At 45.7% G+C, this 11,435-nt stretch overlaps 1 protein-coding gene across 1 annotated transcript in view; it reads left to right on the top strand.

Moving 5' to 3' along the window:
• The first annotated feature begins 1,524 nt into the window (after positions 1 to 1,524).
• ITGAL (integrin subunit alpha L) overlaps positions 1,525 to 11,435 on the top strand; it is a 39,980-nt gene continuing 30,069 nt past the window's right edge. Inside the window, exons 1-9 of the mRNA XM_060120147.1 lie at positions 1,525 to 1,579; positions 2,652 to 2,754; positions 3,379 to 3,473; positions 3,583 to 3,650; positions 5,647 to 5,764; positions 5,889 to 6,019; positions 7,211 to 7,356; positions 10,635 to 10,767; positions 10,927 to 11,077. Of these exons, the coding sequence (XP_059976130.1) occupies positions 1,525 to 1,579; positions 2,652 to 2,754; positions 3,379 to 3,473; positions 3,583 to 3,650; positions 5,647 to 5,764; positions 5,889 to 6,019; positions 7,211 to 7,356; positions 10,635 to 10,767; positions 10,927 to 11,077 (1,000 nt within the window). The remainder of the gene's footprint in view (positions 1,580 to 2,651; positions 2,755 to 3,378; positions 3,474 to 3,582; positions 3,651 to 5,646; positions 5,765 to 5,888; positions 6,020 to 7,210; positions 7,357 to 10,634; positions 10,768 to 10,926; positions 11,078 to 11,435) is intronic.

The raw sequence follows: 11,435 nt of genomic DNA, 5'->3' as shown, positions 1-11,435 counted from the left end.
CATTTTGTTTATCCATTCATCAGTTGGTAGACATTTGCATTGTTTCCAGTTTTTGGCTAATATGAATAATTCTGTTATGAGCACTCGTGTATAAGTTTTTTTGTGAACATATTTTCAATTCTTTTGGTTCTAGACTTAGGAATCGCTAGGTCACATGGAAACTACGTTTAACTTTTTTGAGGAACTGTCAAACTGTTTTCCACAGTAGCTGCACCAGATTAAATTCCCACTGGCAAAGTACAAGAGTTCCCATTTCTCCACATTCTCACGAACACTTAGTTTCTTTCTTTTTTTTTCTAGCCATCCTCGTGGGTGGGAAGTGGTATCTTTTGGTTTTGATTTGTATTTCTCTAATGACTAATAATGTTGAACATTTTCGTGTATTGAGTGGCCATTTTATATACTGTCTTTGGAGAAATGTCTATTCAAATTCTTTTTTTTTTTTTTTTTTTTTTTTGCCGTATGTGGGTCTCTCACTGTTGTGGCCTCTTCCGTTGCAGAGCAGAGGCTCCGGACACATAGGCCCAGCGGCCATGGCTCATGGGCCCAGCTGCTCCGAGGAATGTGGGACCCTCCCGGACCGGGGCACGAACCCGTGTCCCCTGCATCAGCAGGCGGACTCTCAACCACTGTGCCACCAGGGAAGCCCTATTCAAATTCTTTGCCCACTTGAAAACTGGGTTCTCTTTTTACCATTGAGTTACAGGAGTTCTTTATATATTCTGTTTTGTTTTGTCATTGTTGTTTTTTTCCTTTTTTGGCAGTGCTGCATGGCATGTGGGATCTTAGGTTCCTGACCAGGGATGGAACCCGGGACCCCTATAGGGAAGTGCAGAGTCTTAACCACGGGACCACCAGGGAAGTCCCACAAGAGTTCTTTATATATTCTGGTTACAAGTCCTGTATCAGATGACTTGCAAATCATATATCTCCCATTCTGTGGAAATTATTATTTTTTGTGTTTTAGACTCAAAACGAATTATTAAATATACTGTCTGTAACTTGTTTTTTTTCTTCGATGGTGAGTGTATCATGGGCATCTTTCAACGTCAAGAGAAAGCTATATCATTCTTCCCCTCCGTCTTATTTTTTTTCAATCCTCCTTCTTTTTTGTAGCTACGTAGCATTCCATTACAGTTGTACCACAGTTCATCTGACCAATCCTCCACTGAGCTTTAACGAATCTTAAGTTTGTGTGCTGGTGAAGGACTGAGACACAGCAGCTCTCGGGCAGTACTACTGTGCTGCCTGCCCCTGGATGATAAGAAAATGCAAGCAGGCACAGGAAGTGTCTTTAACCTGCTTACACTTCCTCTCTGAACCCATGCGGTTTCACAACCCCTCCAGGCACAGCCGTCTCTTCCCCAGTGCAGTGTCACCAGCCTGGCGCCTCTGTGAGAAAGTTCCACTGCAAGAGGCCCCCGGACATTATCATTTCCCTCTTTCACCCTGTCTAGGTTGCCAGTAAATCCCAAGAGCCCTCTGAGACTGCACCTGGGTTGGGTCCCTCCAGCCCCTTGAAAGATGAATTCCTGCATCATGGTGATGAGGCTGCTGCTGTCTGGGCCTTTTCTCTTTGGTAGGCAAGAGAGGTGGGGAGGGGAGGGGACATGTGTCTGTGACCAGGGAAACTGCTGGGCTTTGTGGAACCAGAGTAAATGAGCAGCTGTTTTAAGTGTGGGATTGGCCACAGGTAACGTGGGGCCCAGGAATTCTGGAGGCAGAAGGGGGGAAAGAAAGAAAGTCAGAGTCCAAAGTATAGGCAAGGTCTGAAGGAAAAGACAGAAAAGGGAGACAAAGGTGGCAGCAGTGAGAGACGGGGCAGTGGGCCCTTAAAAAGGGGGGATGGTTAATGGGTATGGACAGCTGGTCTAGGGTCTGGTCCTACCCATGGTTCGACCTCTCTTTGCCATCTTAGGCAAGTCCCTTCCCCCTTTCTGGGCCTCAGTCTCTTCATCTGAACAAATGGCAGGGCCAGCATCTCTGACATCTTAAGATGAAATGAGCCCGAGGCCTGGAAGGAAAGCAAGGCCAAAAAGGACAGTTTGGGGCTTAGGTGGGGGATGTGATGGGGGAATTTGAGATCTAATGGTTATGGCAGAGACTGGTCCATGGTGGGGTGGGGAGGGAGGGAGCATTACATGAGTGAGGAGGCAGCTTCACAGGATCAGGGGATCTTGAACTTTCACGAGGAGGGAGCCTGAGGCTAATTATTTGATTTTTCAGGGCGACGGGGCCCCAAGCCCAAGGGAGAAGTGGGTGTGTGGGGGGAGATGCACCCTGCCTTGGGGCATCCCCACCGCCTCGGGTTGGGGGGGCCCTTCGGACTGCTCCTCTCTTAGGGGCCTCCGCCTTCTCATCCTTCCTTCTTTGCTGATGGGCCAATCGGGAAGTTGTGTGTCCTCCCCAGGCCCTGGCGCTGCCAGAGCTCTGGGTAGTAGGGAATTGCTTCCACATTTCCTGGAGTCCAGGAAATGGGCTGCCAGCCCTGCCCCGGGTGTGGGTGGCCTGGGGAGAAGGAAGCGAGGTCTCTGGGGGTGAGCCTGCCCACTGGGGGCACGTGGGTTGCGGCCAATCAACGCCCGCCGCTCTGGGGTGGTCGTGGGGGGTCCCTGGTCGGAAGTGGCTGACCTGGTCCTGGTCTCCCTCAGCCCCAGCCTGGAGCTACAACCTGGATGTGCGACACGTGCAAAACTTCTCCATCCCACACGCCGGGAGGCATTTTGGGTACCGCGTCTTGCAGGTTGGAAACGGGTGAGCTGTCGCCGCAGGTCCTCCCTGCCCTGGCCAGGACCTTCCTGTTTTGAGGAGTCCGTGGTGGGACCCAAGCAACAGGAGCAAGGCCATCAGATAGTAGGATGAGGACCATCCATCATTAAAGCACCTTATAAGTGCCTAATAGAAGGGGATATGTTTCACAATCCCTAAAACACTTTGCCACACTTCCTAGATTCCAGACTCTTTCCCAGACTAGACAGTGAGCTCCTTGATGGCAGAGATTTGGTTTTTCTCTCTAATCCCCAACCCCCCCCCCCAGTACATACCACAACCTAGCACATAGCAGGTAAGCCATAAATGACTTTTGAATTGTTGGCTGATTAAATGAACTCATAATGTGACGTTCAAGCAGATCATTCTCTGGGCCTCTGTTTTTCTGGACTGTAAATGGAAAAGATCCTTAACTTTCTAGAATTCTGTCATATTGGATTATTTATCTGAGATTCAATAGGGACGAGATGGGGGCTGAGGAGTCACCCAGAAGAGGAGTGGCTGAATTTCTTTGAGATATCTTGTGGGGGGTCCAAACCCCCTTAATAGGTAGGAGTGGGTGGGTAAAGGCCTGGGCAACTCCATCTCACAGATGCGATTTCTCATCAGGGTTGTCGTGGGAGCTCCAGGTGAGGGGAACAACATGGGAAACCTCTATGAGTGCCAGCCAGGCACTGGACACTGCCTGCCAGTCAGACTGAGTAGTGAGTAACTGATTTGGGAGCTGGGAGGAATGGTATCAGGAAATCGAGGCTGACCCCATCACACCTGGATTGCCTAAGTTCCTCCAGACCAAACTTCTGGTGCCTGCAGGTTCCAACTATACCTCCAAGTACTTGGGAATGACCTTGGCGACAGACCCCACAAGTGACAGCCTTTTGGTAAGAGTTCTGTACAGTGTGATATCAGTGCCTGTGAAGATTGATGCTAGGAAAGGGAGACAAAGGAAGGAAAAAAATGGATTAAACATCCTATAGAACAGCAGTCCCCAACTTTTTGGCACCAGGGACTGGTTTCGTGGAAGACAGTTTTGCCACTGACCGGACTGGGCGGTGGGGGGGTGGGGTGGGGGATGGTACAGGCGGTGAAGGGAAGCCATGGGGAGAAGCAGATGAAGGTTTGCTTGCTTGCTCCCTGCTGCTCGCCTCCTACTGTGAGGCCCAGTTCCTAACAGGCCCCAGAAGAGTAGCGGAGCGTGGGGGTGGGGACCCGTGCTACAGAAGATTATAGGCATCAGAAGATTCAGATTCAGTCAATGTTTACTGAGAACCATCTATCAGTCAGCTATTTTTGAGACCTTAGTTATCTCAGTGTTTTTTCCAAATGTACAACATCTGTGACCGTTAATATACAAGGTGATTTGTGGTGGTACACAAGTTTTAATGTTTTAATAGTCGTATATTTATTTAATGGCTTATTAGAAAAAATATTCAACAGGTACATTAAATTCATGATTTCTTGGCTTGCATTGCATAGGATGAGGCTAAAGTTTAAAACAGTAAATTTTAAACAAGTTCCTCTTGGGTTTTGTTTTTTGTTTTTGTTTTTAATTTTATTGAAGTATACTTGATTTACAACGTTGTGTCAATTTCTGCTGTACAGCATAGTGACTCAGTTATACATATGTTCTTTTTCACATTCTTTTGCATTATGGTTTATCACAGGATATTGAATATAGTTCCCTGTGCCATACAGTAGGACCTTGTTGTTTATCCATCCTATATATAATAGTTTGCATCTGCTAATCCCAAACTCCCAATCCTTCCCTTCTCCATCCTCTCTCCCCCAATAAGGTCCTATAGTATAGCACAGGGAACTATATTTAATATCCTGTCGTAAACCATAATGGAAAAGAAAATATGAAAAAGAATGTATATATATATATATATATATATGTATATATATAGCTGAATCACTTGGCTGTACTCCAAAAACTAACACAACATTGTAAATCAACCATACTTCAATTTTTTTTAAAAAGTAAATTTTAGTTAAATAAAATATTAAGTAAATAATAATGTGGATGATATGCCCATACGACAGAAATTGTGAACTGGTACACAAACACCTAAAGTTTGGGAAACACTGCCTTATCTCTTTTAATCCTCAAGACACTCAGGTGAGATAGGGATCAGTATATAGATTTTACACAGGAGGAAACAGGATCAAAGGTGTTAAGAGACTTGGTCAAGGTCACATGGTTTTAAAGAGGTAGAGCCAGGATTTGAATATAATTCCTATTTGATTACAAGTCCATTACTCTTTACAGTTCATCCCAGCAGCATCCTTCTGACACAGGTATATAAAAAATAGAAGGCTAAGCGAGTGAAATATTTATCCAGTATTTAATTGGAGCTTGATTATTTAGCTACTCTTACATGCCTGGCATTGTGCTGGGTTCTGATGGGGGAAGGGGAGTGAGATGCAAAGATGACCATAACATGAGCCCTGACTTTCAAGAAACTACAGTCTGGCAGGAAAGATAGTCATAAATGAAAGAAACATCATTGTATATTCTGGGAATAGGGAGTCATTTGATTTGACTTAAACACAGAACGTGTAATTGGAAATAGAAGGGGATGGGTTTGGAAATGTAGGATAGTGCCTACTGTAAACTATATGAATGCCAAACTAAGGAGTTTAGACTTCGTCCTATAGGCAGCGAGCATCCGTTGGCATATAACATTGGTAGTGGGGATGGAGAGACAGATACAAGATACCTGGAGGCCGAATTACCTTGCCTTAGTAACCAGTTGGATGATGGGAATGAGGTCGGGGGATGATGACCCTGAAGGTTCTTGTTCTTGGTTGATGATGCCCTAAAGACACATAGCAAGAGGAAACCCCAACCTTTTTAAAAATCTTTGATTCCTTCAGGCCTGTGACCCTGGGCTGTCTCGGACATGTGACCAGAACATCTATCTAAGTGGCCTGTGTTACCTCTTCCGCCAGAATCTGAGGGGTCCGGTGCTGCAAGGGCACCCTGGTTATCAGGGTAAGGAATGGGGGATCCAGTGGGTAAAAATACCTCCAAGTGGTTGCCCATACATGGAAACTGGCATGGGCAGGCCAACCCCCAGAGACCCTTTACCAAGTTCTTCTGTGTCTGGCCTCTGTAGAATGTATAAAGGGCAACGTAGACTTGGTATTTCTGTTTGATGGCTCAAGGAGCTTGCAGCAAGATGAATTTCAGAAAATTCTGGACTTCATGAAGGATGTGATGAAGAAACTCAGCAACTCTTCCTACCAGGTAAATATATTAGTTAGGATTCCTGGCTGTAGGCAATAGATGCCTGTCTGAGCTAGCTAAGGGCATAAAGGGAAAATTTAGTACAAGGTGTCTCTAGAACCTAAGGGCATGGCTATTACTGGACCTCCGCTTCCAGGATTCTCCCTAATTCTCATTTCTGTTTCTTTTTGGCTCTTGCTTCCTTCTCTCTTTCTCTTTCTCTCTGTAGACTGGTTCTCAGCTTCTTTGGATCACCTGGGCCTGTGGAAAGCTCCCAAGTTCACATGTTAAAGTTTCAGCAGGTTTTTTTGTTTTTGTTTTTTTCCAATCTTCCTCTCAAGCAACCCCTCCCTATGCAAATTCCAGTTTCTCATAGAAGGGATTCTGACTGGCCTCACCTCAGTCTCAGCCAACTGTATCCTGTTTAGCAAGGTCACTCAGCAGAAATATGGTTGCTGGGAACCATCTCTATTGATGAGGTAGGCAGAACCCAGAGAACCGTAGCCCAGCAGACAGCACTCCATAAGGGGTTCCAGGTTGATTTATTTCTGTGTTTGTTTATATACAGCTTCATTTTCAAAAGAATGATTCGAGGGACTTCCCTGGTGAATCCATGCTTCCACTGCAGGGGGCATGGGTCCCATCCTTGGTCAGGGAACCAAGATCTCACATGCTGAGAGGTGTGGCTGAAAAAACAAAACAAAACAAAACAAAAGAATGATTCAAGGCAGGAATGTGGAGTTGGGTTGCCCAGGTCCTGGATAAGAAGTAGAGGGCTTCCCTGGTGGCGCAGTGGTTGAGAATCCACCTGCCAATGCAGGGGACACGGGTTCGTGCCCCAGTCCGGGAGGATCCCACATGCTGTGGAGCAACTAAGTCCGTGCACCACAACTACTGAGCCTGCGCTCTAGAGCCCACAAGCCACAACTACTGAGCCCGCATGCCACAACTACTGAAGCCTGCATGCCTAGAGCCCGTGCTCTGCAACAGGAGAAGCCACCACAATGAGAAGCCCACATACCACAACCAAGAGTAGCCCCTACTAGCCACAAGTAGAGAAAGTCTGAGCACAGCAATGAAGACCCAACGCAGCCAAAAATAAATAAATAAATTTATAAAATAAAATAAACTTATAAAAAAAAAGTAGAGATTGGAGCAAACGAGTGGGAAGGACTATGTAACGACATTTTATATCTTCTTTCCTTTTTCTAGTTTGCGGCTGTTCAGTTTTCCTCAACCTACAAAACAGAATTTACTTTCTTGGATTATGTTAAACGGAAGGACCCTGATATTCTGCTTGCCAAAGTCAAACACATGAGCCTGTTGACCAACACCTTTGGCGCCATCAACTATGTTGCGTGAGTTCCCTTTTGTGAGAGAGCCCATCCGTCGGTTGTTGTCTGTGTACTAGCTTCTTCAAGTTGCAAGGTGTAGGAACTCAACAGGTGGGTTCAGCAAGGGGCAGGTTATTGTAAACATTCTAGTGGAGCAATTTTATTCCAGGTTCTTTATTATTATTATTATTGAAGTATATAGTTGATTTACAATATTGTGTTATAGTCCAGGTTCGTTTGATTATTTTTTATTTTTATTTATTTATTTATTTTTGGCCACACCACGTGGCTTGTGGGCTCTTAGTTCCCCGACCAGGGATTGAAGCCGGGCCCTGGGCAGGGAAAGCACAGACTCCTAACCACTGGAGCGCTAGGGAATTCCGGAGTTCTTTTGATTATAACAGGACTCTACACCAACTAAATCCCAAAGGGGAATTCATGAGAGGATGCAGGGATAGTTCATGAACCTTTGGGACAGAGAATATTTCCAGGCCTCATGAGGGATTAGAACCAGAACTTGAAAAGAGATTGTGAATGATGACAGCCACGGTAGAGTCACATCTTAGTTGGGGATCAGCTTTTGAAGTCACTGTATGAATACAGATCTCAAAGAGTCAAAATATTTTTGAATTATTCTTTGAATTGTTCATCAGAGTCAATATATCCAAGTCCCATATTGGAAACTAGCATATCCTGATTTTCTAAACCTACTAACCCAGAGTTGGATCAGATTAAATTGTGTTTAAATTGAGGCCTAGATGAATGTAGTTGGACTGTGTTAAAGGGCCATATTGTGTATTTTTTAAATACCTGTATTTAAACGTTAGAGTGGTCATGGAAACTGAGACCACTTTGGGGAATAAGAGAATTACATCTTCTATCTCATGCTCCACCGAGGCATATGCTCAGATTGAGTGAAATAGCAGAAAGGATCTCCTGTACTATTACACTTGTATTTTTCATTTATATTTCTTTGCCAAGCATGTATAGTTGGATTTGCATAAGTTAAACATGCATGTGACGTATCTCAAAACTCTGCATGTGTTTCCAGCTCTTTTCTTCTGGGGCTTACTTGACCTGTCATGTCTACTTCATTCTTCTCTCTGTAGATGGCTCTGGTGAGTGCATGATCAAACAATGTCCATTGAAAAAATGGCAGCCTCAGTTCCTCAATTCAGGTGAACAACCTGAATTCTAGCCTCCAGGAGAGGAAATCTGATTGGCTGAGCCTAGATTGTGTGTCCATGGGTCAACCCAGCTAAGGCCTTGCTCTACTTCATGGCGTAGAGTCACATGGATTCAGGGGTCCCACCTCCACTGGGAAGGGGGCAGTTCTTAGAGAACTGGGTCCCCACAGGATGGGAAGATACCCCAAAAGGTGTCAGCTGTGGGAACAAAAAGAAGCGGTCATGGAAATGTATTTCATAAATAATTCTTGACCATCTGGCTGTGTGCCAGGCAGTGTTCCAGGTCAGGACTTGGCAGATTTTTTTTTATAAAGGGCCAGATAGTACTATTTTAGACTTCTGTGGCCACATAACAGTTATCTGTTGCATATTCTTCTTTGTTTTTGTAACTCTTTAAAAACAAAAATATAAAAATCATTTTTAGCCCAGAGGCCATACAAAAACAAGCTGTGGGCTGGCTCTGGTCTACAGGTTTTTGTTTGCCATTTTCTAGGTGCTAGGAATTAACAATGAACGAAACAAAGAAAAGTCTCTGCCCTCCTGGAGCTTAACATTCTAGTAGGGGAGAGAAATGTAATAAATAGGATAAATAAGTAAATTGGATCATATAGTAGAAGATGTAAGTTTTACAAAGAAAAATAAAGCAATGTTCAGTGGGAAGATCAGGGAAGATTACATCTGAGCAAAGACTTGTTGGAGGTGAGGAAGCAGGCCATGTGGATACCTGAAGGAAGACCGTTCCAGGTAGAGGGAACAGAAGAGGCCCTGATCCCATGCTTGGGATGTTCACAGAAGAACCAGGACACCAGTGTGGCTGGAAGGAAGTAAGTGATGAGTTCAAGTAGTAGGAGATGAAGTCAGAGAGATCATCGAATTCTGGATGAGGCCCTAGTGAGGACTTTGGCTTTTCCTCTGAGTGAGATGAGAATCATTGGTGGTTTTGATCAAAGGAGTGATAATCTGATTTATGTTTTTAAAAGGATCCCCCTGGCTACAGGGTTGATATTAGACTGTGGAAGGGGCAAGGGTGGAAACAGGGATGCCAGTTCGCAGACACTGAAAAATCCAGATGAGAGATGATACTGGTTTAAACCAGGGTGGAAATCCATAAACAGGATCCATGATAGGCCATGTCCAGGTGGATGGAAGTTGGGGAAACATTTGCATCCGAGATAGAACAAGATGTGGTTTTGACCCCGCCCATCAGGTTCCTCTGTCTTTGGCAGCTTCCAAGTAGCTCTCCCACCCTCCTCTCTGTATCTCTTCACCTCCACTGTGGCCTCTTCAGGTGACTTTCAGCTTCTGTTCCCAGTACAGGTCATGCCATAAGTCAGGGGTTGTGGACTGGCTGCTCTTGGATTACTTGTCTATCTTTGGTTAGCTGTGGGGTGAGGAGGGGAGGATGTTCAAATAGAGCGGCTGTCCCAGTGGAAGCTGTGGGCAGCCTGTCTTGCTTCAGAAGGAGGCTGTGGGCAGGGCAGGAATTTGGAGCCTCAGCCTGTCCAGAATTCAGTCCTTCCTTCTTTCTCTTCTATCACGTGTACTGAGCACCTACTCTGAGTCAGGAGCCAGAGATGCAGCAGCAAATCTGGTTTGGGGAACAATTGACACAGAAACAAGTCTCTTTGATTACCTAGGAGATTTGCTGCAGCAGAGATGTACAGGTAGCCTGGCAATGGTAGGGGAGGCAGAAGGAGGTGTTATATGAGCTTTCTCTAGAAGGGTGGCTTTCCAATTTTCTTCTGCTGTGGAGCCCATCCTTCCACTGGAATCTCACCTAGATCACCAGCATATCTAACTGATTAAAGGGCAGTTGCCAAGTGGTTGAAATGAAGAGTAGGAAGCCCAGAGTTTCCCCTCACTGCCCACAGACTCTGGGACAACCTCGTGGCTGCCCAGGATTCAGTTGAAGACCACTGGTCCAGAAGGAGGGATATGGCCACCAGGGTGACGAAGGAGGTTCAGAAGAGAGCTTTGAAGGCTGGGAATAGCTGTCTGGGAATTGTGAGAAGGGATTTGGCATAATCAGCAGGACAGTGACTTAATGAGCAGGGTAAGGGAGAGACCTCAGGTGATTTGCGGGGAGTCTCTCACATTCCCCCCTCCTGGACACAGGACCAAGGTGTTCCGGCAAGAGCTGGGGGCCCGGCCAGATGCCACCAAAGTGCTTATCATCATCACTGATGGGGAAGCCACTGACAAAGCCAACATTGACGTGGCCAAAGACATCATCCGCTACATCATTGGGGTACGGGCTCCAGGTCCCTGCTTCTTCTTATGACCCAGCTTCCCTCTTCTATTCCTGAACCCCACTCCCTTTCTCCCTGGGTCCAGGGTCTTGTGAAAATAACAGAAAATGGGTCTGCCATTCTGGGGATGCTAGCTCTTCACTCTTCATTTCTTCCAGATTGGAAAGTATTTTAAGACCAAGGAAAGTCAGGAGACACTCCATGAATTTGCCTCAAAACCTGCGGAGGAGTTTGTAAAGATTCTGGACACATTTGAGAAGCTGAAAGATCTATTCACCGAGCTGCAAAAAAAGATCTATGTCATTGAAGGTTAGTGGCAGACCCTGGAAGAGAGGGTTCAAGGGGATGTACACAGAACCTCACCTGGGACATTAGACTAAGGACACGAGGAATAATAATCACGGGAGCTTACAGAGCATCTGCCACTGTGTTAAGAGCTCTCCGGTAGGAACTTAGGGGAGGGTGATTTAGGAGCAGCCTCTATTTCCCTCTGAAAGTCTGTCTTCCTCTTGAAGCTCAGCTTGGTCCAGGATGGGTCCCCGAGCTGACCTATATCTTGTAGACATCAGCTGAGCCCTGTAGAATGACCATAATCCCTTCCTCTCCTCACTCAGCTCCCTCATTGTCACTTGTCCTGGGCCTCAAATTATTTAAGACAGGCAAGCAG

Source organism: Mesoplodon densirostris, chromosome 16 (genome assembly GCF_025265405.1).
Source record: "Mesoplodon densirostris isolate mMesDen1 chromosome 16, mMesDen1 primary haplotype, whole genome shotgun sequence".
NCBI classification, from domain to species: Eukaryota; Metazoa; Chordata; class Mammalia; order Artiodactyla; family Ziphiidae; genus Mesoplodon; species Mesoplodon densirostris.
The sequence above is the reverse complement of the archived record's forward strand: the minus strand, read 5'-3'. Positions and strand labels throughout refer to the sequence as shown.